At 42.8% G+C, this 23,182-nt stretch overlaps 3 protein-coding genes across 5 annotated transcripts; 1 reads left to right on the top strand and 2 right to left on the bottom strand.

Annotated features, from left to right (window-relative positions):
- Nucleotides 1-927: 927 nt before the first annotated feature.
- LOC136513969 (zinc finger CCCH domain-containing protein 34-like) lies at nt 928-3,968 on the bottom strand. Its single transcript, XM_066507947.1, has 3 exons — nt 3,778-3,968; nt 3,451-3,558; nt 928-2,674 (listed from the first exon to the last, which is right to left on the bottom strand). The coding sequence occupies exons 1-3, from the start codon at nt 3,874-3,876 to the stop codon at nt 1,361-1,363; spliced, it is 1,521 nt and encodes a 506-aa protein (XP_066364044.1). The 5' UTR covers nt 3,877-3,968; the 3' UTR covers nt 928-1,360.
- An 8,259-nt stretch (nt 3,969-12,227) lies between these two features.
- Nucleotides 12,228-15,156, bottom strand: LOC136514049 (uncharacterized). 3 transcript variants are annotated; one of them, XM_066508025.1, is made up of 7 exons: nt 14,742-15,156; nt 14,544-14,596; nt 14,352-14,420; nt 14,070-14,267; nt 13,268-13,339; nt 12,569-12,729; nt 12,228-12,475 (listed from the first exon to the last, which is right to left on the bottom strand). In XM_066508025.1, exons 1-7 carry the CDS (start codon nt 15,154-15,156, stop codon nt 12,358-12,360), a joined length of 1,086 nt encoding a protein of 361 aa, XP_066364122.1. In that variant the 3' UTR covers nt 12,228-12,357. The 3 variants fall into 3 exon arrangements, with proteins under 3 accessions (XP_066364122.1, XP_066364123.1, XP_066364124.1); XM_066508026.1 differs by having other exon boundaries at nt 14,352-14,415; nt 14,742-14,998; XM_066508027.1 differs by having other exon boundaries at nt 14,352-14,415; nt 14,544-14,603; nt 14,742-14,840.
- LOC136514051 (uncharacterized) lies at nt 15,076-21,850 on the top strand. Its single transcript, XM_066508028.1, has 4 exons — nt 15,076-15,263; nt 15,365-15,459; nt 15,555-15,645; nt 21,457-21,850. Exons 1-4 carry the CDS (start codon nt 15,229-15,231, stop codon nt 21,485-21,487), a joined length of 252 nt encoding a protein of 83 aa, XP_066364125.1. The 5' UTR covers nt 15,076-15,228; the 3' UTR covers nt 21,488-21,850.
- Nucleotides 21,851-23,182: the final 1,332 nt, after the last annotated feature.

The raw sequence follows: 23,182 nt of genomic DNA, 5'->3' as shown, positions 1-23,182 counted from the left end.
CAGACCAGTTCAAACAACTCCCAAGTCACACAACAAGAACACACCTATAGTGGTGCAACTGTAACTTCAACCAACCCTGACACAAGCAGAAAGTTTATTTCACATTAACACCCTAGTACTTTCTGGGCTTGGATTTGGATGGCTGTGAGGGATCTTCCTTCCTGAAAATCCCACAGAACATGCACCGTGAGACCTTGGGTGAAGGCGGATCTAAAGCAGGTAGAACAGCATCAGCAGCGCTACCCCATGATCCCTCTGGTTCTTGTCCCAGACCAAACCTGATGAGCCAGACCTCCTAAATGTTTGAGAAGATCTCTGCAGCTCTGCCATCTCCACCTCACTTTTCTATCTTGCACCCCTCTTTTCTAAATGTTACTAGGGTATACACCTATGGAGATGGAGTCCTATGGGGTACAATGAGGACTGCTGCGTGGAGAAAATGGTGTATTGTCCAAACCAATAATAGACATGCATTTGAAGGAAAGGTAACCATAGCAAGAGTCAGATGGCGGTGACAAGTGCGGGGGTCTTAGGTAGGATTTAGGGAGATTGTAAGTCTGTGCAAAACATTGACATCAAGATAAAGGAAATATGCCCCTCTATCTATTCGTGCTAACAGCGTGGTACTACTTGAAACACCCCCTTTCTGTTATAAGAGCCAACCAAATAATAGCTATTAGCCTGAGTAAATTAACATTTAAGGTAGCATAAGTAGCAAATTATCTGTCTCTTTGCACACAAATTCGTTTTTTTTAAAACATCTGTAATGGTGATAAAAATGACACACAAAAAAACAGGTATGCACCCAATGAACCGAGGATACTATTTAGCATCACTAAATCATTTTCATCACTAAATAAAACACACATGTTCTTGTTAATAGTTCCATGCATGCAAAATCCATTAACCATCATCTTAGGAACACGACAAGTTTGACCAGGCACTAAGGAAGACATAGTTTTTTTCTTGCTTATAAATAAGCTGATATGACATAAGTAAGAAAACCTACATAGAAGGTTCATCACTGTTTCACAGAGTGAAAGGATGGAATCAAGAGCGCGACAATAATTCATCTCCAGCGAGTCATAACTTACAGTTAGCATTTAGTAACACAAAACAACAGGAGGTTTAATGTCATCTGCTAATCGTGGCAGTAAGTAAAGGTAATTCCAGAATAGACCCTTCTTCCTCTTCACACAGTCAAACTCACCATCATGTTAACAATTTTGTCTGCAGATCACAGAATTGTCAACAGTTTCCATGCTCTTTAACAGAAGTATTTCCATGTTGTTTGTTATGATAACAAAAGTGGCTGTCAATGACATCATTCTGAGTTCTGACCAAGTTGATCATGTTGTAATTACTTGCTACAGCATGATTCCCTATCAACAGAAGTCCTCCCCTTAACCTTGAGAAGCTCACTCAGAGATTTGGGCCCCTCAAAATCATTTGAGGACGATCTCCCATGAGGCATGTGAACAGTGGGATGACTAGCACTTGACTTGGATCTACACTTCTCTTCTTTTATCTGAGAAAGTGTCTTTGGACCAATAAAATCTTCAGAATCCAGGTGCTTCACCTTTGCAGTAGAATATTTAGATGGTCTAGCAGAACGAACATGGCGTTGTTTTCTTTTACTTCTCTTCTTCTGTCCTCTGAAGGTTGCACAGGCAAGAGGCGGAGAACAATCTCCTATCAATGAATTTTGCATGTCATGAGTTGGTCTAGTGTCAATCTCTTCGGAACCATTCCTGGCTTCATGAATACGACATCTCTTATTGCGGTCATTGTTGCCCTTAGCACCTCTTCTCTCAGGTGGTCGCTTTGAAATGCGTCCAATCTGAGAGTTCTGGTGATCAGAGCCAGAATGTGATCCCATTAAGCTTCTTGGATTGAAGAATATTGGTACATGCTCTTCACAAGAGGGATTTACAAGATTTATTCTATTATGCAATATATGTCCTGAAGTGGTCAAACAGTCATGCCCTTGAACTCCTTCAAAATAATCAAGACAACTGCCATGCTCAAAGCCATGAAGTCCTTGCTCCTTGTACTCTGCATCATGATAATCCAGACCATAAACAATGGAGTCTCCGACACGATGTTTCACGTGAAGCACCTCAGTGTCCCTTTCTTGTGTGGATTGATGCTCAAGATCAATCATGTTAGAAAGTCCTTCATCCACAAGAACATCAAATCCAGGGGAGGAATCACGTGATATATCTTGTTCAGCATGTTCAATCGCTGAATCTTCTGAGCTCTGATCAGACAGTGTGGAGCTTTTCATGTATCCCACTGTATCAATTGTTGTTTGAGGTGCATTGAGAATAAGTCCATTATGTTTGGGACTGCTTGAGGCTGGAAGTCCTGACTGGTGGTCCTTTGTGCGGTCAGGGCTTCCTTGGCAAGGATTAGCAAGAGCATCTTTCGATGATTCAATCATCTCATTTCCAGCAGGATTGCTATTTTTAGCAAGATTAGAAGTGAGAGCTCCAGAAGAAATCCCAACAACACCGTTACGAGTTATAGGCTCATGTAGGAAGGGACAATTGTCACCTTTCTTACAATATGAGTTGTAGTAGAAATAACAAGGATTAGCTGCCTTGATAGAAGCAGAAGCATATGAGAGAAGTGGATCTGCCAAGGGTTTGGTTCGGTTTATGCTTTCCAATGGCTGCAACATAAGGGCGTAGTGAGATACCATGCACCATACAAAATTACATAACCAGAAAGCTAATGAGAAGCTAAGGTCCAGCAAGGCAAAAAAATAGATCTAGAGTCAATAATGTAAACCACAAAGTTAATTCAATCGATGTATTACGAGCGAAAATTAACAAATAGACAGACAGTATCGAGGTTATTATTAGAGCAGAAATACCAGATACCACGGCCTCCTATGTGTAAAATAGGAAATGAATTAATGGACACAAAACAAACAAAATCAAATTAACCACTGGGTCAACTGAACCTCATTTCCTTCCCTGACCTCATTTACACATCAGCAGCGCAACACGGAATCAGTCAATGTTGCTACAGAGAATTATTAACTTCAACCAGCATGCACAGGGTAGTAGAACCAATGTTCTATGTTCTTAGAGAATCCATTGGAGATAGTCTGGGCTGGCTGTATGCAGACTAAATTGACTCACAGACATTGCAACTGTTTAAAAAAAACAGATCACAGTAGGCCCATTAGCCCAGAGCACTGCCATCTAATCTTTCTTACAAACAACACATCTCCACAAAGTATGTTTCTTTAAGGGCTCCACAAATAAGTCAACCAAGCGATAACAGCACAAGCTTGGCAATTGCATCCATCAACTAGCAAATACCGAACTGAAGCCCAATCTCTACTCACGGTACACAGAAACCACAAGTCCACAACAACACAGCGTATCATCACAGCATCCAAGAAATTGAACTCAGCGTGGACAGGCTCCGATCACTCACGGGGTGGCGGAAAGTGCAGCTCGGGTTGACGCAGTTGCCTCGAAACCAGTACCAGCAGCTCTGGTTGAACTGCGCGCCCTCGCAGTGCCGGAACTCGCAATTAGCCCCCTGCAAAGCAAAAGGGCAAAACCCCATACACGACGCACGGAGCAAGCGAGAATCCGATCAGCCACTAAACCAACAAACCAACCAACCAACGCTCCCCCCCCCCCCCCCCCCCGGCGGCTCCAACTACAGCTCGCCGGTGGAGAGGCACGGGAACACTAGAAATGGCGGCGGCGGAACTGGGGTTTTCGCGGAAGGGTGGTAGAAAGGGAGTAGGGCTACCTTGGTGCAGGCGAAGCGGGAAGCAAGGAAGGAGACGCAATCGGTATTGCTCCGTCTCCACCGCGGGTCCTCTCCTTCCTCCGCCGCCACGGGCTCCATTGCTCCCCCTCGGCGGCGGCGGTGCCGTAAATGGGGAGGCGGCGACGGTACCGACGGCTTGGGGTTTTGAACCTTTTTGGGGAGATGGGCGGACCGCGTACCCTGTGGACTGTGGTGGGATCAACGAACCGCCATCAACTAGCTTAGTTGATTTCTTCATCAATTGCATTTAGGTCCCTTAAAGAGGTTATGATTTACAACACGTTGAGATTAGGGGAAATACTAGCAGAAGAAATAGAAAAATTACTACAACTACTACTTTATTAATTCAATAATGTTGTGTGTAGGGCGTCTGTCCGGGCGTATCTGTCTCGATTGGGCCCAAACAGACAACGGGCCTATGGCCTCTCCCCCAACTGCGTTTGTCCAGGCGTATTCATCCGAACACCTAGTTCCCTGCGCAACGATTGGGCCCAAACAGACAACAGGCCTATGGTCTCCCTAAATCATCTACTTGCTGCAAATATTTCCCCACTCCAATGGCCTCTCCAACTCATTAGGCTACTGCGAACATCCCCACTCCCGAACGCAGCGGCAGCTTTCACCGTGCTGTCTGCTCGCAGCGGTCGTGTCCGTCACGCCATCCGCCTATTGCGCTCGCGACGCGCCGTCCACCGGGCCCACTCTATCGTGACCATCCCCGTCGCGCCCCCATCCACCTTGGTTGTCGCCGCTACGACGTACACCGCACTACTAGGAGGAGGTCGCCGGCCGTTGTTCTCGTTGTCCCCATGACCCGAACTTGCTGGCTAACGTAGTTCCACACCAGGTAGGTCGTGGCTGTTGGCGACGTTATGTGTTTTAAGTGTTTCATCAGACGTTTCAGACTATGTTTAAAGTGTTTCATCTGGACGTTGTAAAAGTAGATTTGTGATGTTCCAATGATAATATATGCATGTTGCAAGCCTATGTTTCAAGTGTTTTATCTGGATGTTGCATATGTTTGCTATAACTCTATACGCATGTTTCAAGCGTGTTTCAAGTGTTTTAGATATTTCAGACTCATGTTGCAAGTGTTTTCATCTAGATGTTGTAAAACTAGATCTTGATGCTGCATATGTTGCTATGGCTATACAAGCATGTTTCAAGCGTATATTTCAAGCGTTTTGTTTCACACGTATATTGCAAGTGTTTCATCCTAATGTTTCAAACGTAGATTTAGGAGAGCATATGTTTCTATGACGCTGGTGGCTAGCGAACAGCTACCTGCTGGTGCTTGGGCGTCGTCGTGAGTCACCGGGTGGGCACCTGTGGCCAGCAGATGTCTCCGTGACGTGCATCAGCAGGTAGGGCAAGTGACGGGACCGACGTGGGGCCTGGGAATGGGCACGAGTGCGGGATGGGCTGCTGTGGTGCGGGATGGGCGTGGGGGCGCGGTGCGATGTCCGAACGTGGGGACACAACGCTGGATGGGATGCGGACTCGAGTGGTGGGATGTGGTGCGAGATAATGCGCGGGAGCTGTGTCCAGACGCTCCGTCTAGGCGCTAGCCCTTCTGTTATTAATTAGTTTCACAAAGCAATATTTTTGTGTTAGGGTATGTAGAAAAAAATTCCTACGTTCCAAACAGATCCTTATAGTATATTAAAACTACACTTTTAAAAATCGGTTTTGTAGAGTTCGATCTTTTTATCATTACTTTTTTTTCAAAACCTAAAACACTCATGCGCTCCCATCTTTACCTTTACCATTAAGAGACTATATCAATGGCATCCAATTGATGAAGTCATCGCAAACAACTCTAATGGTCACATCATTTTGGATTCGTTTGGTAAGGATTCAAATCCTTATAGAAACATTTCAAATTTAGATTATCTCATATCTGAATCACTTTATTAGACTGTTTGGCTGGTAGACTAGCTTCTATTCAAAAATATTTTTCATAAAATTTGCTTAAAAAATCAAAACTTTTTATGGCCGAAGATTAACTTATACAAGCCATTTTAACTTGTTGCACTAAAAAAAAGGATAAAAAACGGTTGCTATTGTATGAGAGAGACTAGAAATGAAATCTAGCAAAATTAGATTGGAGTTGTTTCGCTCACCTAGGCAAAAAACATGGCTCCATGCTGAGCGTTCTAAGGTAGAATTATTTCGCAGTTAGGACATTTGGCGTCGTTTCTTCCAATCCACAGAGAACTAATTATTTTTGGAGGATGACCACCTACTATTAGAAGAAATTTTTAAGAATCAATTTTGGGAGGGGGAAATTTGTTTTTTTAGAGAATCAATTGGGGAGATTTGTTTTTCTGGAGCCCTCCGCTTTATTTCAAGATAACAAAGCGCACAAACTGTCACAGTTTAGCACACCATGTTCGAGGTGCGTCCGACAACATTTTCTAGGTCTAGATTCTGAAAAACTTGTATCGCTATATGATCCGAGTACAGAGGTTATAATGAGGCTTGACTATCAGACGTTGTATACAATTCTCCAAGTTTAGCAGCATCCCAATCCCATTTGACCTTCTTGTAACTTCAGAGTTCGTCGTCCACATGATCCTAAGCAGTTCGCTTACCTTTTACTCCATATATCTTACGGCCAGTTCCAACCTCTCACGGTCCCGCGTGCCATCTTCTTATCAACTTTGTCGCCAACCTAATCACCCTCCTCACATCTTGCTAAGTATCGCCCAAAAAACAAGGAGCATTTCTCAGAAAAAGTTCGTTGAGGAACAAACATTATTAGTAAAAGCATTTTTGGCCACAAATCCAAAATTTAGCTACTGATTCGAAATTAGAACCCAAATTGCGATGTAAGATTTGTGCTGCTACATTCCAAGTAATAAACGACACACAACACTCAAAAAATAAATACATAGTAGAATCATTATCATTGCAAAAGAGGCAAGTCATCGGCATGTTCGTTTGCTCGTATCTGGCTTATAAGCCATTGAAAGCATTTAGGCCCCTAGTTGGATTTCGGTGATTAATGACAATACGTGATTACTGTGACTAACGTGTGTTTTGCAGAGGCAATTAAGTTAGGTCACGGTAATGGAGATCGATTGGGCTATCATGGTGGTCATGCCCCTACGATGGAAATCGTTTCAATTTTCAAAGGATGGACGACAAGGTTAATGATGGACTAGTTCTAAGTATCGTTTGGTGCTGAGGAGACACTTAGAGTAGTTTAGGACTTTATTTTTCCTTTGGTCATACTATTAAGGGGGGTATGGACGGGTAGCTTGACCTAGGTGAGTCTATTGGGTTAGGTGTGGTGCACACTTGCTAAATCTAGCACTAGGTAGCTCCTAAAAACCCTTAGATCCATTGGAGCAAACTTCATTCACGTATGATCGAGAGTTGGAAGTTAATGCAGGGTCAAATGCTGACCGGACGCTGGTTCCAGAGTGACCGAACGCTGGCGCAGAGTCCGGTCAGTTCATTTGATCAAGGTGATTTCGACTTGTGTGACCGGACGCTGAGAGGTGAGTGATCAGACGCTGAGTCCCTATGTCCGGTCGACTCCAGTAAGGTTCTAGAGAGGAAAAATCATGACCGGACGCTGTCCAGCGTCTGGTCACAACTTAAACACTGGAGTTCGGGGAGAACTGACCGGAATGTCCGGTCAACATGACCGGAGCGTCCAGTCATCCCGCAGAGGCACATAACGGTTCGTTTTTCAACCAAGGTTATAAATACTTACTCCATTCGTGTGAGGGGGTACTTTTGTTTATTCCAACAGCTAAGAAACACCCTTGAGAATGCCAAGAAGAGCAAGGTCCTAGTGTGGTGATTGAGATTTGAGAATCCTAAAGAGAGCCCTCATTAGTGAAAGCAAGAGCAGCAAAGTGTGCATCCACTCTTCTCATTAGGCTTGTCGTGGTCAAGTGATAGTTCATGCTTGTTACTCTAGGTGATCGACATCACCTAGATAGCTTGGTGGTGATTGGGAGCTTGGTGATCATCCGACGGAGCTTGTGGATAACCCAACTCAAGTTGTGAGCGGTTGTGGGTGATTCACCGCGACGAGGTATCAAAGAATCAACCCATAGAGAGCACTTGATCCTTGCGCGGATCAATGGGGAGCTACACTCTTGCGCGGGTGCTCCAACGAGGACTAGTGGGGAGTGGCGACTCTCTGATACATCGGTAAAACATCGCCGCGTTCCTCCTTCTCTCTTTACTTTTGTGCGGTAGATCAATAGAAACACTTTCTAGGCACAAGGGGTTAATTGGGCTAACCGTAGAGTTTAATTATTGTAAAGAATTTTAGAATTAGCTCAATTCACCCCCCCCCCTCTTGGGCATCTCGATCCTTTCAGCCATGACTTATCAGCCAACGAACATTATTTTTCTCTCACATCAAACCAGCCAATAGTACTTTCAGCCATGGCTTATAAGCCAAACCAGCCCAAACGAACATGGCACATATCTTCAACATGTCTTCTTTTAGCTAAATTTCCTTTAGTGAGAAGCTTATTGTTACAAAGGAGCCACAGGAAAGTTTGTACTCTTAGGACACACAAATTTTCCAAATGGCCAAGGTATAGATTGGCAATCAAACAACAACAACAACAAAGCCTTTAAGTCCCAAATAAGTTAGGGTAGGCTAGAGTTAAAACCCAGCAGAAGCAATCAAGGTTCAGGCACATGAATAGTTGTCTTCAAACCACTCCTATCTAAGGCTAAGTCTTTAGGTATATTCCATCCTTTCAAGTCTTCTTTTATTGCCTCTACCCAAGTCAACTTTGGTCTTCCTCTGCCTCTCTTCACGTTACTATCCTGGCTTAGGATTCCACTACGCACCGGTGTCTCTGGAGGTCTCCGTTGGACATGTCCAAACCATCTCAATCGGTGTTGGACAAGCTTTTCTTCAATTGGCGCTACCCCTAATCTATCACGTATATCATCGTTCCGAACTCTATCCCTTCTTGTATGACCCCAAATCCAACACAACATACGTATTTCTGCGACACTTATCAGTTGAACATGTCATCTTTTTATAGGCCAACATTCTGCACCATACAACATAGCAGGTCTAATCGCCGTCCTATAAAACTTGCCTTTTAGCTTCTGTGGTACCCTTTTGTCACATAGGACACCAGATGCTTGCCGCCACTTTATCCACCCTGCTTTGATTCTATGGCTAACATCTTCATCAATATCCCCGTTTGTAGCACTGATCCTAAATATCAAAAGGTATCCTTCCTAGGCACTACTTGACCTTCCAAACTAATATCTTCCTTCTCCCAAGTAGTAGTGCCGAAGTCACATCTCATATACTCAGTTTTAGTTCTACTAAGTCTAAAACCTTTGGACTCCAAAGTCTCCTACTATAACTCTAGTTTTTGATTCACTCCTGTCCGGCTTTCATCAACTAGCACTACATCGTTCGCGAAAAGCATACACCAAGGGATGTCCCCCTGTATGTCCCTTGTGACCTCATCCATTACTAAGGCAAACAAATAAGGGCTCAAAGCTGACTTTTGATGTAGTTCTATCCTAATCGAGAAGTCATTCGTGTCTCCATCACTTGTTCGAACTCTAGTCACAACATTGTTGTACATGTCCTTAATGAGCCTGACGTACTTCGTTGGGACTTTATGTTTGTCCAAAGCCCACCACAGAATATTCCTTGTTATTTTATCATAAGCCTTCTCCAAGTCAATAAAAACCATGTGTAGGTCCTTCTTCTTCTCCCTATACCGCTCCATAACTTATCTTATTAAGAAAATGGCTTGCATGGTTGACCTTCCGGGCATGAAACCAAATTGATTCATAGAGACCCACGTTATTGCTCTCAAGCGATGCTCGATAACTCTCTCCCATAGCTTCATAGTATGGCTCATCAACTTAATTCCCTGGTAATTAGTACAACTTTGAATATCCCCTTTATTCTTGTAGATCGGTACCAATATACTTCTCCTCCACTCATCAGGCATCTTCTTCGATCAAAAAATATGGTTGAATAGCTTGGTTAACCATACTATAGCTATGTCCTTGAGACATCTTCACACCTCGATTGTGATACCATCCGGTCCAATCGCCTTACCTCCTTTCATCCTTTTCAACGCCTCTTTGACCTTAGATTATTGAATTCTCCACACAAAGCGCCTATTGGTGTCATCAAAAGAGTCATCCAATTGAAAGGTTGTGTCCATATTCTCACCGTTGAACAATTTGTCAAAATACTCTTGTCATCAATGTCGGATCTCATCCTCCTTCACCAAGAGATGCTCCCTTTCATCTTTAATGCACTTAACTTGGTTGAAGTCCCTTGTCTTTCTCTCACGAACCCTAGCCATCCTATAAATGTTATTCTCTCCTTCCTTCGTACTCAAATGTTGGTAAAGATCCTCGTACGCTCTACCCTTTGCTACACTTATAGCTCGCTTTGCAGTCTTCTTTGCCACCTTGTACTTCTCTATGTTGTCAACACTCCTATCATGGTACAAGTGTCTATAGCATTCTTTCTTCTTCTTAATAGCCCTTTGGACTTCCTCGTTCCACCACCAAGTATCTTTAGCCTTGCCTCCACTTCCTTTGGTTACTCCACACACCTTTGAGGCCACCTTCCAAATGTTGGTTGCCATCTTCTCCCACATGTTGTTTATGTCCTCTTTTTCCTTTTAAGAGCCCTCTTTGATAACCCTTTCCCTGAATACCTCTAACGTCTCCCCTTTCAGTTTCCACCACTTTGTTCTTTCAATCTTAGCTTATTTATCCCTACGGGCATGCATCTGAAAACGAAAGTCTGCCACCAAAAGCTTATGTTGAGAAACAACACACTCCCCTGGTATCACCTTACAACCCAAGCATGCTCGTTTGTTCTTTCTTCTTGCGAGGACAAAGTCAATCTAGCTAAAGTGTTGTCCGCTACTGAAGGTCACTAGATGAGATTCTCTCTTTCTAAAGAAAGTGTTGGCTATCATCAGGTCAAAAGCTACCGCGAAGTTCAGAACTTCCTCCCTCTCCTGATTTCTACTACCATACCCAAAACCTCCATGAACTGCCTCGAAACCTACGCTTTGTTATACCTACATGCCCATTAAGATCTCCTCCTATAAAAAGCTTCTCACTACTAGGTACAGCTCTAATCAGGCCATCTAAGTCTTCTTAGAACTGTCTCTTAGCACTCTCATCGAGGCCTACTTGGGGGGCATACGCACTAATTACGTTCAAGATCATATCACCAACGATAAGCTTGACTAAGATAATCCTATCTCCTTGCCTTCTCACTCCCACCACACCATTCTTGAGGCTCTTATCAATCAAAACTCCTACTCTATTTCTATTCGCGACTGTCCCTGTGTACCAAAGCTTGAAACCTGTATTGTCCACCTCCTTCGTCTTTTGACCCTTCCATTTAGTCTCTTGAACGCATAATATGTTTACACGCCTCCTAGTCGTGGTAAAAACTAATTCTCTTAACTTACCTGTAAACGACCCTACATTCCAACTATCTAAACGGATCCTAGTTGGTTCGACTAGCTTCCTTACCCTTCGGACCCGTCGACTCAGATGTGAAGATCCTTGCTCATTTTTCACTACACCGGGGCACTGATGTAGCGCACCACTAAGGAAGCGACGACCCGATCCTTACTCACGTGACACCTTGCCCAGATCACGACACGACGCGTCACCAAGGGGGTGCCGACCCGGCCCTTGCTCATTTAACACCATACCCGGGTTCCGATATGGCGCGTCGCCAAGAGGGTTACACCCCAATGATTTTCTTTCGGGTTTTATCTCCATTAGAATGACTAGATTTAACGTTGGCTCGCCACGCCTATCACAACCCTCCTCCTTTACCAGGGCTTGGGACCTGCTATGTTGAGACAACATAGGCAGAGTTTAGGTATAGATCAGCAATGAACCTTTAAAAGAGACCACCAAGTGTAGAGGCCACACAGAGTGAATGCGAGATAATTGAACCACAATCATCCGAGAACGGGATAGAGTCAGCAATGGCTTGAAGCTCAAACCAAATGTTCACCATACTAGGAGAGGAGAAATTTGGTTTGCCTGAAATTTGCTTTGAATTATATGGAACATGCTTTAAACATCTCCGAAACTTAGCCAAGCTTGGACTTGAAAAGAAATATACCAAGCAGTTGCATTATCTTCATCAACTATCGTCCTGTTCGCTTGGCTTATAAGCCATACTTTTTTCAGCCAACGAACATTATTTTTCTCTCACAACAAATTAGACAACAGTACTTCGAACAAGGCATATGCACGTTCCATGACATAAAAATTCCCCTATGAATAAATGGAGCCAAACAAAAGAGGCATTTAAGCACGTAATCAGGTCAGTGACCTTATTATTCGCATTAAGTTAACAGTTTGTACCCTCAAGCAATCGATGTTGTACCCTCAAGCAATCGATGTTGCTACACACTGTGATGGGAGATCAACAAACCAGCCATCCAATACTTATTAGCCACAGCCAAAAAAAAAAATGCATCAATTTGCCGAGTTAAAAACAAAATATCTTCTACCAGAAGTTACAAAAAGAGATAAGGTAGCCACCTCATCTCATTTTTCATCTAACAAAATGGAGGTACACGCTCTAAGTGACGACAGCTCTTCTTGTGTTGCAGATCCAAACCCTTGCCATCTTATTCTTCCCAGGCTATCAACCAGGTATATGTATCTGCAGTTCAAGAGTAGAGCTACCTTATATTGACAAGAAAAACTACTTTTAGTGTTTATATCAAATGACCAAAGAGAAAGGAATTAATGTTACCCAGTGAGAAGGTTTATAATTTGAAGCTTCTTCCGGAAGTCATAATGGTCCCCGAAAGCATAGACAACATGTCTCTGTGGATTGTTAGATTTCCTCATCACCTTGAGAAATGCTCGTCTCACAGGACTCAATGATAATAGCCAAGAATCTATAAATGAGACCTGGAACATAACATATTTTCTTTCAGTTGCTGTTTGGAATAATGTCACATTTTCCCCTCTCAGCACTACCCAAAATCCCAACTTTTAAATGTACCTCACTAGCTAAAGTTTAACCACAGACCCTTTACCCTTTTCCATCACATGCAATAAAATAACAGCTAAATAATTGTCCTAATTCTGATATGCAATAAACATAGGTAACAAAACCTGAGCCTATGTTGGCAATGAAAGAAATTCAGATATCATATGAACTATTAACGCTAAAGCATCTTAGCCATTATCAACGATGTGCAGAAGTAAAAAAAAAAGATAACGAATTGTACAGTTACAAGATAGACTCAGCGCCATCCCGTATTTTCTTTCATTTACACTCAAAATTGCCAATGGCACTTTGCATCCAACATCAAACCAGTAATCATTAAGAAATTGTCGATAGCACTTTGCATCAAACACCAAACCAGTAATCATTAAGAAACTGTAATTGGCACTTTGCATCCAACACCAAACCAGTAATCATCAAGTAGTATAACACCAATACCTCATAAACATGCATGTTCTTGGCAGCACCGAATGCATCCAGGAAAGGTAAACTCCATGACTCTGCCATTTTCTGTTGAGGATCGGTTAGCCATTGACTCGTTAAGATTAATATGGCATATTAGCTTCACTGCATACAGTGAATGCAATGTAAAGTGACAGATGTAAAAGAAATATGAAATTTCATATTGATATATTTTTTTGGAACAAAATCATTAAGAGGCAAAAAAACTGACATATGTAAGGGGAACCCCAATCTAGAGATTGGTACACCCAAAAAATGCCATGAAGAAAAAAAATGAAAGACAAAAATCAAGAGAATGTTAAAAAAAGAGCAATCTTCAATCCTAGACTTCGTAGTTAATAGCCCTTTAGGGGTATCTAACAAGTGTGGATGCATTTGATAGTACACTGCCAAAATTTGGCCAGTCAATCCGCAAACAATATGCACTGGTGGGCACAATACCCTACACTGAAATGTTTTCTATCATGGTGAGAGAAGTTGCAGCGGGATGTCAAGTCCTGTCAAGAAAATGGGCTAGGAACAAGAAAATGATTGTCTGAATTTAGTCAGTTGCCAGGGTAGTTGGTGAAAATTGATTTTATCAGACACAAGTACCATGAAGACCATCTGGTCAATGTCTATATAATCCTAGCAATATGTATCTGTACACAGTAACTTAAAAAGTTTGGCGCTAGATTTTTGCGGACTTAATGCAAAACCAAACAGTTGGAATTCACATTGCCATGGCTGCAAACTACAGCTAATATCTAACAAAGAGCAGCTGGGCAGTTCCTCATACCAGCGAGCTTGCACGGAAGGAAAGGCACACCAATGAAGCACTAGGAATCACATGGTCTCCAGCCTCACCATCATTGGCTTGCAGAGCAGGCGCAACAAGAGGCAGATGCAGCGCCCCTCCAGCAGGGGAATCCACAGCAAGATGAGGAAACGTCACAGCATCTGCCTCTGGGATGACGACCTTACTCGCCATCGCAATCTGAACCATTTTTACCACAGAGTAATTACTGGAGCGATCAACAACTAGTAAATTTGTGCAACACACTATATATAGGTGATATACCTTGCCAGCATTCTTGCGGATCTCGGCAATGTCTGCGAAGTAGCCTCTACTCATTTCATCGGTACTGCACTAGACCAATCAGAACCAAAGCATCACATGTTAGGATGTTTACATCCATCCAATGCTGCAGTCAGTGCAGCATCAGTAACTGCTAATGGCTAGTAAATGAGGTGGGAGGAGAAGGAGCCTTACAGCCTGGCCTTCTTCTTCTCCTTCTCCTTCTCCATGGCCTCCTTGTTCCCCGTCTAATCACTCCAGCAACACAAACAAACAAGTCAATCTTTTACTCTCAACCATTCCATTTCTACGGACTGACTCTAACCATCTACTAATAGCAACTGCAGTTGCGGCGGAGGAAACGAGGAGGAACGGAGACGAAGCAATGCCTACCTTGCGGAAATCCAGGAAGCCGCGAGCGAACGCCGCGCGCGCTATTGGAGGGACCCCGCCGCTCTGGACGCCAGCTCCAGCGCCGGCGAGGCGGAGCAGCGCTCCCGCCGCCCCCCGCGCCCTCAGCATCATCGCCGCCCGCCGCCCGCCGCCGCCGATCCACTCGCGACAGGATTCGGAAGCCGCGACACGCTGAGAGCTGCGGTAGTGACAATATGGGCCGGGCCTGTCTGATATCCTGTAGTTGTCCCTCATTAGTGGGCTGGTTACCCGATCCAGTAAGCCACATTTGGCCCACTCTACTATATGAAAACCACAGTGCCACTAGCTGCCAACGAATTCCAAAACCAGCAGCGCCCGAACTGACCAAAACCGAAGCACGCAACGCAGCCCGGCCAAACCGCCAAACCCTCATCGGCTCTTCCCCTTTCCTCTCTGGTTCAGATTCCTCCGTTTCGATCTCCTCGCCTCCGTCTCCGGCGGGGCCATGGCCTCCTCCTCCTCCTCCTCCTCGCGGTTCGAGTAAGCTATCTACTGCCTGTTATTACTCAATTCGCCTCTACTTTCGCCCAATTGCTCCGCCCCCAGCGATCTCACCCACCCGCATCGTCCTCTCGTGTCAGCGATCCGGCGGCGGTGAGGCGCCCCCCGCAGCACGAGCGGAAGCCACCGTATATGTTGCTGCTCCCTCTCGTCTACGCCCCCGTGCTCCCCCTCAGTACGCTCTCTACACCCTTCCCCCATTCCCCCCTTCCCTTGCTGCGTTTGCTGACTTGTGTTTCGGTTGTTTCACCGCGTGGTTCGACGGGGCAGTCAGGATCGGGCTGCGGCACAATCCCGTGGTGAGGGACCGCCTCTTCTACGGCGTCCTCGCCGGTGCATTCGCCCACGGTGCCTACCTCATGTACGTTTTCCTACACACTCTCTCTCTCTCTCTCGCACGTCTTCCCCTGCTTCTCCATGTGCCTGTTCTTATTAGATGTCGATTGCTAAAAATGAAACAATTCTCATTGCTGCGAATTGTGCTTAAGCTATTCGTGCTTACCTAGTAATGCTGATGCTGATGGGAACAGCTTTATTTTTCGTGACATTGCGATATGGCGTGCGGTGTAATGCTCAAGCATATGTTGTGCAATTGTAAGGCTAATAAATCCACTGGATAGTTTGCTACAGATTGCTGTGCCCAATAACATCAGTAGAGAAATAGCCGAAGCTGGTACAACTTTTATGGTGCTCACTAAGAAACTACTCCATCCGTTCCAAATTATAAGACGTCCTGGCTTTTCTTGTATATCTAGATGCGTGGCAAAAGCTATGCATCTAGAAATGCCAGAACGTCTTATAATTTGGAAGGGAGGGAGTCGTTTTCTTTCTTGTACGACAACAAAAGTGTCATATCATATGACAAATTGACATATCTATGACATATAGAGCATTATTCATCATTGTGAGGTTCCGAATAAAAAAAGGGCAGACCCAGTGCCGGAGGCTCCCACATGAGTGGGGTCTGGGGAAGGGAAAAAACGAGGCAAGCCTTCCCCCCGCAAAATCTGTGGAGAGGCTGCTTCGAACAGAGCATTATTCATCATTGTGAGGTTCTGAATAGTATAATAAAACATGATGTTGCACAATCACATTCAAGGGAGGAGATCAAGCAATCACAATATCACATTAAGGACATCTTTTAGAAAATGAAAGAAAAAGACTAAGAGAATATGATCTTATGAGCTTGACAATCTTTATGTAGCAGCATCGTGGTGATTATCATTATATTTTTTATGTTTTTCTCATGTGGAAAATTAGTGACTTGAGTGCTGTGATTTATGAGCATTATAAGGTACTAGATTAGATATCATTTTTTTTAATGTCCATAGTCCATAGTTATGTTTTTCAGTGTAAAATGGAACAACCAGTAGGAATTATAGTTCATAGTTAAGATTTCAGTGTACTTTTGAATAAGCACTACTGCACTAGGAATTATCCATGTATCTTAAATTGAAAGTTGTCCCCTGCATACTGTTGGTCTACTTTACACACTGTTCTGTGCATATCCGGATGCATTTTATAGGAAGATAGAACCTATGGAAGAAAACCATGCCTAGGTTAGGTACCAATCTATGTTGTTTCTTTAAACTGAAGGCTTTCCCTGTTTTGTAGAAAGCAAAATAGATCCGCTGGGGTTACTAGCTTTACATGACAAGTCACAGATTCACGAGCTTTAACCTACTTTTACAAGGGAGGGCACTAAGATAAGAATGACGCCCAGATTAGGCTTCCAACAGCAAAAGCAGGAAACTCTAACCAAAGAACACAACTAACGAAGTTGCAAAAGCACTTAGGGCCACTTTGCTAGAGCTCCACTTCTTGATTTTTGAGCTTTACTCCTTGATTCTTTGATGGAATGATTCTGGTGGGGAGCAGGTGAGAAGTGATTCTGATTTGATTGAATGGGGAGCAGGGTTTTTTAGCTCCCAGCTCGTAGTGTAAATGGGGAAGTCATTATCATCAGCTTCCCATCAGAATTCAGTTGCATTTTAACCGTTTGGTAGGACTCCACAAAATCCACTCGAAGAAACTAGGAGCAAAGCTCTACCAAACATGCCCTTAAGCCTATAGAATCAGTAGTAGTGCGAAGTGTCACAAGCCAGTCCCTCATGTCTTCAGCAGTAGATGTGAGGCATCATTGGTTCTCCTCCTTCCTCAAAGCTTTCCATTGCTGCATGAATGGCATTAGTGAAAGATGAGCTTATCTGAGGAGGAAACTATAATACCGCTTTATCACTAAAAACAAATCATTCCTGGTGAGCCGAAGTGTCCATCAAACATAGCCCAATATGAAGAGTAAACGGAGTTTTTATTTTTTTCAAATTAAATTCAAGAAATCCTGAAAACTCCTAATTCACAGGTTACAGGGTGTGCTGCCAATCTAGCACGTCTCTGCAAATACTCCACACAAAGATCGCCAAAGAACATCTAAACATATGGATTCCTCTATACCACACATCTTGCATGCTATACCTCAGGCCAGTTTTTCTTGATTAATTGCTCAGCAGATTGTATTCTATCTTTCTAAACCTTACAAAAAACACTCTAATTTTCTGTGCAAATCTGCCATCCTGGTATCAATACTAATCTATGTTGTGAGTATATCCATCTAGGTATTAGTTTGGTTTTCCTACAATCTTATGTTGATTTAGTGATTTAACATCGAACTCTTATGCCACTTGAAGTGAAATGAACTGTCATACCAGGGGTAGAGACAGGGGCCTGCCTCCCCTCCCCCCTAATGTTGCACAGTCTTCACTAATACTTGTCATTAGTTCTCACTAGAGATTATAAGTAAAGAAGCCTTCTTAATTAATTCTAGATTGTTTTTTTTTCCAAATACATCTCTTGATTGTCGAATATTAAGTGTTCAAGATTTGGAGATTTGCCATTATAATTTTGCAAAGTTGGAGATTTGCCATTGGGAGCCTACCCCAACTTGCTTGGGACTGAAAGGCTATGTTGTTGTTGTTGGAGATTTGCCATTGGTATCTCACTGATATGTGGGGCACACACGAGTCAATGACATGTGGGACAGGATGGCATATCTCCAATTTAGTAAAATTATAATGGCAGTCTTCAAATTTTCCCGTCCAAGATCCCTTTTTATCTTCAATTTAGGCAATTATCATTTTTAAAAAAAATGAAGAGATTAAAGATGATTTATTATAGTTTGTTAAGCCATCAAAAGAGATAATTTTTTAAGCCAACATCAAGACTTGGCCGATGGTACCCTATATTTTTTGTTATCAATACTTGGTTAGCTCCCCCCCAAATATCTGAATCGTAGCTTCGTCCCCTATATCTGAGATTATGTTTCCTACACACTCTCTCATGTGCGCGCATGTGCTCCCCTGCTTCTCCATGTGCCCCTGTTCTTATTAGATATCGATTGCTAAAAACGTAACAGTTCTGGTTGCTGCAAATTGTGCTTTAGCTACGTGCTTACCTGGTAATGCTGATGCTGATTGGAACGGCTGTAATTTCATGACATTGCAATATGGCATGCATTGTAGTGCTCCAGCGTATGTTGTGTAATTGTAAGGCGAATAGATGTGTGCTGGATAGGGATGAAAACGGATCGGATACGGACGGATATCACCGATATTACATTTGTTTTCATATTTCTGTCCGGATTCGGATTCGAATACGGATAGTGTCAACTATGTCGGATAGGATACGATTGGATATCGACATCATAAATATGCGATTTGAGTATTCGGATACGGATACGGTATCGGATGTTGGATATCCGGACTCGGATACGGACAGATCTCAACCCCTCTAAACGAATTCGGTTTCGAATACGGTCGGAAAATATCCGTACCGTTTTCATCCCTAGTGCTGGATAGTTTGCTACAGATTTTTGTGCCCAATAACATCAGTACATCACTAGAGAAATAGCCCGAGCTAGTACAATTTCGATGATGCTCTACTAACATTCTGTTTACTGCACATAAATTTTTCTTTCTTGTACCAGAATAAAAGTGGCCATATCATATGGCATATGTATGGCATACAGTGATAGAGAGCAGAATTCATCATTGTGAGGTCATGAATAGTCGAATAGTATGACAAAACGCGATGATGCACAATCATAATCAATGGAGGAGATCAAGTAATCACATTAAGGAGATTTTTAGAAAAAATGAAAGAAAAAGAGAATATAATCTTATGAACTTGACAATCTTTATATAGCAGCACGGTGATTATCATCATATATTTTTATGTTTTTCTCATGAGGGAAATTAGTGACCTGGCATGCTGTGATTCATGAGCAGTATTAACAAGGTACTACAGATCATTATTTTTTTTCAATGTCTATAGTCCATAATTAAGGTTTCAGTTGGAACAAGCAGGACTTACCCATGCATCTTAAATTGAAAGTTGATCTACTCTACACATTGTTGGTCTACTTTACACACTGTTCTGTGAATATCCAGATGCATGTTATAGGAAGAAAGAAACTATGGAAGAGAAGCATGTCTAGGTTGTGTACTAATATATGTTCTTTTTTAGACCAAGGCTTTCCCTGTTTTATAGAAAGCAAAATAGTTCTGCTAGGGTTACATAATTACATGACAAGTCACAAATTCACGAGCTTTAGCGTACTTTAACAAGGGAAGGCACTAAGATAAGAATGCCGCCCCGATTAGGTTTCCACCAGCAAAAGCAGGAAACTCTAGCCAAAGAGCACAACTAATGAAGTTGCAAAAGCACTTAAGCCTATCCCATATCTGTCGACAGAACAGAATCAGTAGTAGTGCAAGTGCCACAAGCCAGTTTGTCATGGCTTCAGCAGTAGATGTGACCCATCATTGGTCCTCCTCCTTGCTCAAAGCTTTCTATCGCTGCATGAATGACATTAGTGAAAAATGACCTTATTTCATTATTTGGGTAGGAAACTACAATACCGTGAAAAACAAATCATGCCTGGTGAGCCAAAGTGCCCATCAAGCACAGCCCAACAGGAAGAGTAGACGGAATTTTTATTTGTTTTTACCAATTAAATTCAAGCAATCCTTTCAGTGTCGATTTAATGCTTTGGTTTATTGAACCTGGAATATATCTGGTACCCATGTTGTAGCATTGAGCTACTTGTATGGGCATATACATCAAATCCTGGATGACATAAAAAGTTGTATATGTCAGCAAAGAACCTGGAGTCCCTAAAATCTTAGGATGTGAAGACAGTAGTCAAACCAGAGTCTAATTGTCCTCTCATACTGAGTTACCTGTTTCTGTTATTGAAACATGATGAATAGCTTATATAACATGTGTGAACCTATGGGTGAAATGTGAATGCTGAACGAGGAACAGGAACATCTCTTCTAGTTTCACGCTTACTATGAAGTGCTCTTGTTACATGTAAATGTTAGTACTAGGATCCTAGTTATGCATTACATAGAAAAGTAGGGTATGTGGACCTAAATAAGTAACTATGTTCACTTCCTGTCTGAAAGGTACCCCTTCTTTCTTGTTCTTGCTTGTGCAAACTGGTTTGCATTGCCATTGTTTGTGAACAGATCTGCTGTACCAGTTAATTGTGATTGTGCATGAATACACATTTTCCTGTCTGCTAATGATAGGATGTATCTTTCAGTTGACCTGTCATGCCTGATGGCTAGGCAAAGCATTTTTCATATTGGACCCATCTCCTGCAACTTCCACGTTGTCTCTGTTTGGTTTGTCCATATGGCCAAATTACAGATGTACCTGCTTCATGAAGATAATTCTTGTTATTTTAGCTGTTTGTTTAAAGACCTTGATATTTTAGTTGTGAAAGCTATGTGAGGGTAACCACAAAGGATAGGTCCTGGACATTCTTGTACTATGTAGTTCCTATCTGAAAAGGGCATCCATATTTTCATGCTGCTCTTGTTGTGCAAACTGGTTTCCAAATCTTTGTCTATCACTGCCGGTGCTTGGTTTTTTGTGATCTTCAATGGGCCTGCCGTGCCAGATGGTGACGCGAGCATTCCCTATTAAACGTGTTCTTGCAACTTCCACGGTTTTCTGCAAATGGTTTTTGTCCACATGCACAAAGTTACAGGCGTGCTTTCTTCATGTGGATAACACTTATCATTTGGTAGTTAAGGTCTATGCTAGTGTAATTTGCAAAGAGATATGACCAGGACGTACTAATGTGGTTTATCCTTGCCCTTTTCAGATCGGAACTGTATGACGTGGAGAGCAAATGATGGGCATCCCTCAAAGGATGAAGTGATAAGTTCAGGCAGCAAATTTTGATTCCATCGGGATTCCAGATTGGATGAGAGCTGACTTGGCTATTCAGATTTAACTAGTGTGCTATGTACCTATATTTTCTTTGGTTCGTGCTATTATGTTTGGCAAAGGGATGGAATGTTTGAGCAGAGAATAATTTCAGATTGCGAGAAATATGTCCAGTGATGGTGTTCCATTTACAGGCTCCCGTTAGATACTGGCTTCCTAAGGAGTCGTATTCTTAATTTTGACCAAATACATACATAAAAGTATTGATGTTTATGATGCGTAATAAGTATCATTTTATAATAAACCTAATTGGAGATCTAAATGTAGATAATATGTTTTATAAACTTAGTCTAACTTAAGATTCTTTGACTCCTTGTAAAGCGAGATTTACATTCTTTTGGGATGGAGAAAGTATATATTTTTAGTAGTACATCAGAATGGTTAGGGGACCATTTGGAACGTAAGAATTGTACATAAATTTCACAGGAAAACCCAAGAAAGAGGAAAGTAACCTAAATTCCGAAAGTGCCTTGAACTGTTGTTGGCTTGTTGCTTCAAGGTGGGGACTGGGGCATCTAAAAAAATTTACACCAAAAGGAAAAGATTGAGAGCGGAACTCACTAGGTAACGAGTGGCTGACTATCAGCTTCCTGGTGGCTTCTTGAGTGAGTTCTATCATCTATGAACCGGACAAACGGAGTGATGATTATGGCCCCATTCAGCTTACCTTATAATCCACACTATTTAACTTGTTTTTTTAGCCGGAACGGTGTTTTTCTCTCACAACAATTCAGCCAGAATCGTGTTTTTTCAGTCAAGTTTCAGCAAGCCGAACGGGGCTATACGTGCCCATTTCTTAAGGCGTCGATGTCAATGCAGAGCGTAATATGAAACAAAATAAGATTGTAAATTTTGCCTCCGCTGGGCATGATGCAACTGTGCATTTGTTCTAACGGTGGCATACCACCGTCATTGAGCTGTAGCTGGCATGGCGAGGTTTGTCCGTTGTACAGCTGATCCAGTACCGATGGTTATACCTCCAGCCGTGAAAACCTGGTTTGGACTTGGTTATTGACGAATGACGAAGTCAATAGTTGCCGTACGGTCTTTCACAGCTTCTCTCATTGCTGGTATGGATTGAACAAATTATGTGCTGGTTAATAATATAGTAGTTCATTTGTTAGCAAATACTTGTCTCCCTCTCAGGAATAAGCAACTGATAATGATATATAGTAGTCCATTTGTTAGCAAATACTCATAAATATAACAAGTTAATCGTTGTACGGGAAAGATTCCATGGGCTTTAAGCACTGTCACGTTGGGGGCACCGCCGCTCGGGGGCTAAAATAATCTGCTGTGCCTGCACGGGCCGGCCACTTGCTTCCATTTTCCTCAGCAGCTTTTGCGTTGCGCGCTTCGGCCGGCAAGTCGACCTTAAAATTAGTTATTCTGATGCTGCATTGGATCTGGTTTTGGTTAGCGTGTTGGCTTAACGTAAAGAGAGGTCGGTGTCAGCAACTAATATAGGGCCTGTTTGACTCGCCGTGGGACGGCGGAGAATCTGAATTTAGCCTCCGTGCTGTTTCAGCGAACGAACGGTATTTTTCGCAACATGGCTTTTCAGCGAATCGAATAGGGCCTAGATTAAATCATGAAACGAG

The sequence above is a fragment of the Miscanthus floridulus genome, chromosome 16 (genome assembly GCF_019320115.1).
Source record: "Miscanthus floridulus cultivar M001 chromosome 16, ASM1932011v1, whole genome shotgun sequence".
In the NCBI taxonomy this organism is placed as follows: Eukaryota; Viridiplantae; Streptophyta; class Magnoliopsida; order Poales; family Poaceae; genus Miscanthus; species Miscanthus floridulus.
This window is presented reverse-complemented; position numbering and strand designations above follow the sequence as displayed.

Bases quoted from the DNA above. Each gene is read 5' to 3' on its own strand.
- LOC136514051 (XM_066508028.1), top strand. From the start codon at position 15,229: ATGGCCTCCTCCTCCTCCTCCTCCTCGCGGTTCGA. The intron at 15,264-15,364 runs GTAAGCTATCTA...CTCTCGTGTCAG, and splicing joins TCCTCCTCCTCGCGGTTCGA to CGATCCGGCGGCGGTGAGGC. The intron at 15,460-15,554 runs GTACGCTCTCTA...TCGACGGGGCAG, and splicing joins CGCCCCCGTGCTCCCCCTCA to TCAGGATCGGGCTGCGGCAC.
- LOC136514049 (XM_066508025.1), bottom strand. From the start codon at position 15,156: ATGAGGGTTTGGCGGTTTGGCCGGGCTGCGTTGCGTGCTTCGGTTTTG. The intron at 14,268-14,351 runs GTATATCACCTA...AAAATGGTTCAG, and splicing joins TCCGCAAGAATGCTGGCAAG to ATTGCGATGGCGAGTAAGGT. The intron at 12,476-12,568 runs GTAACATTAATT...CTTGAACTGCAG, and splicing joins ATTATAAACCTTCTCACTGG to ATACATATACCTGGTTGATA.
- LOC136513969 (XM_066507947.1), bottom strand. From the start codon at position 3,876: ATGGAGCCCGTGGCGGCGGAGGAAGGAGAGGACCCGCGGTGGAGACGG. The intron at 3,559-3,777 runs GTAGCCCTACTC...TTTGCTTTGCAG, and splicing joins CCCGCTTCGCCTGCACCAAG to GGGGCTAATTGCGAGTTCCG. The intron at 2,675-3,450 runs GTGAGTGATCGG...CTTATGTTGCAG, and splicing joins GCTGCACTTTCCGCCACCCC to CCATTGGAAAGCATAAACCG.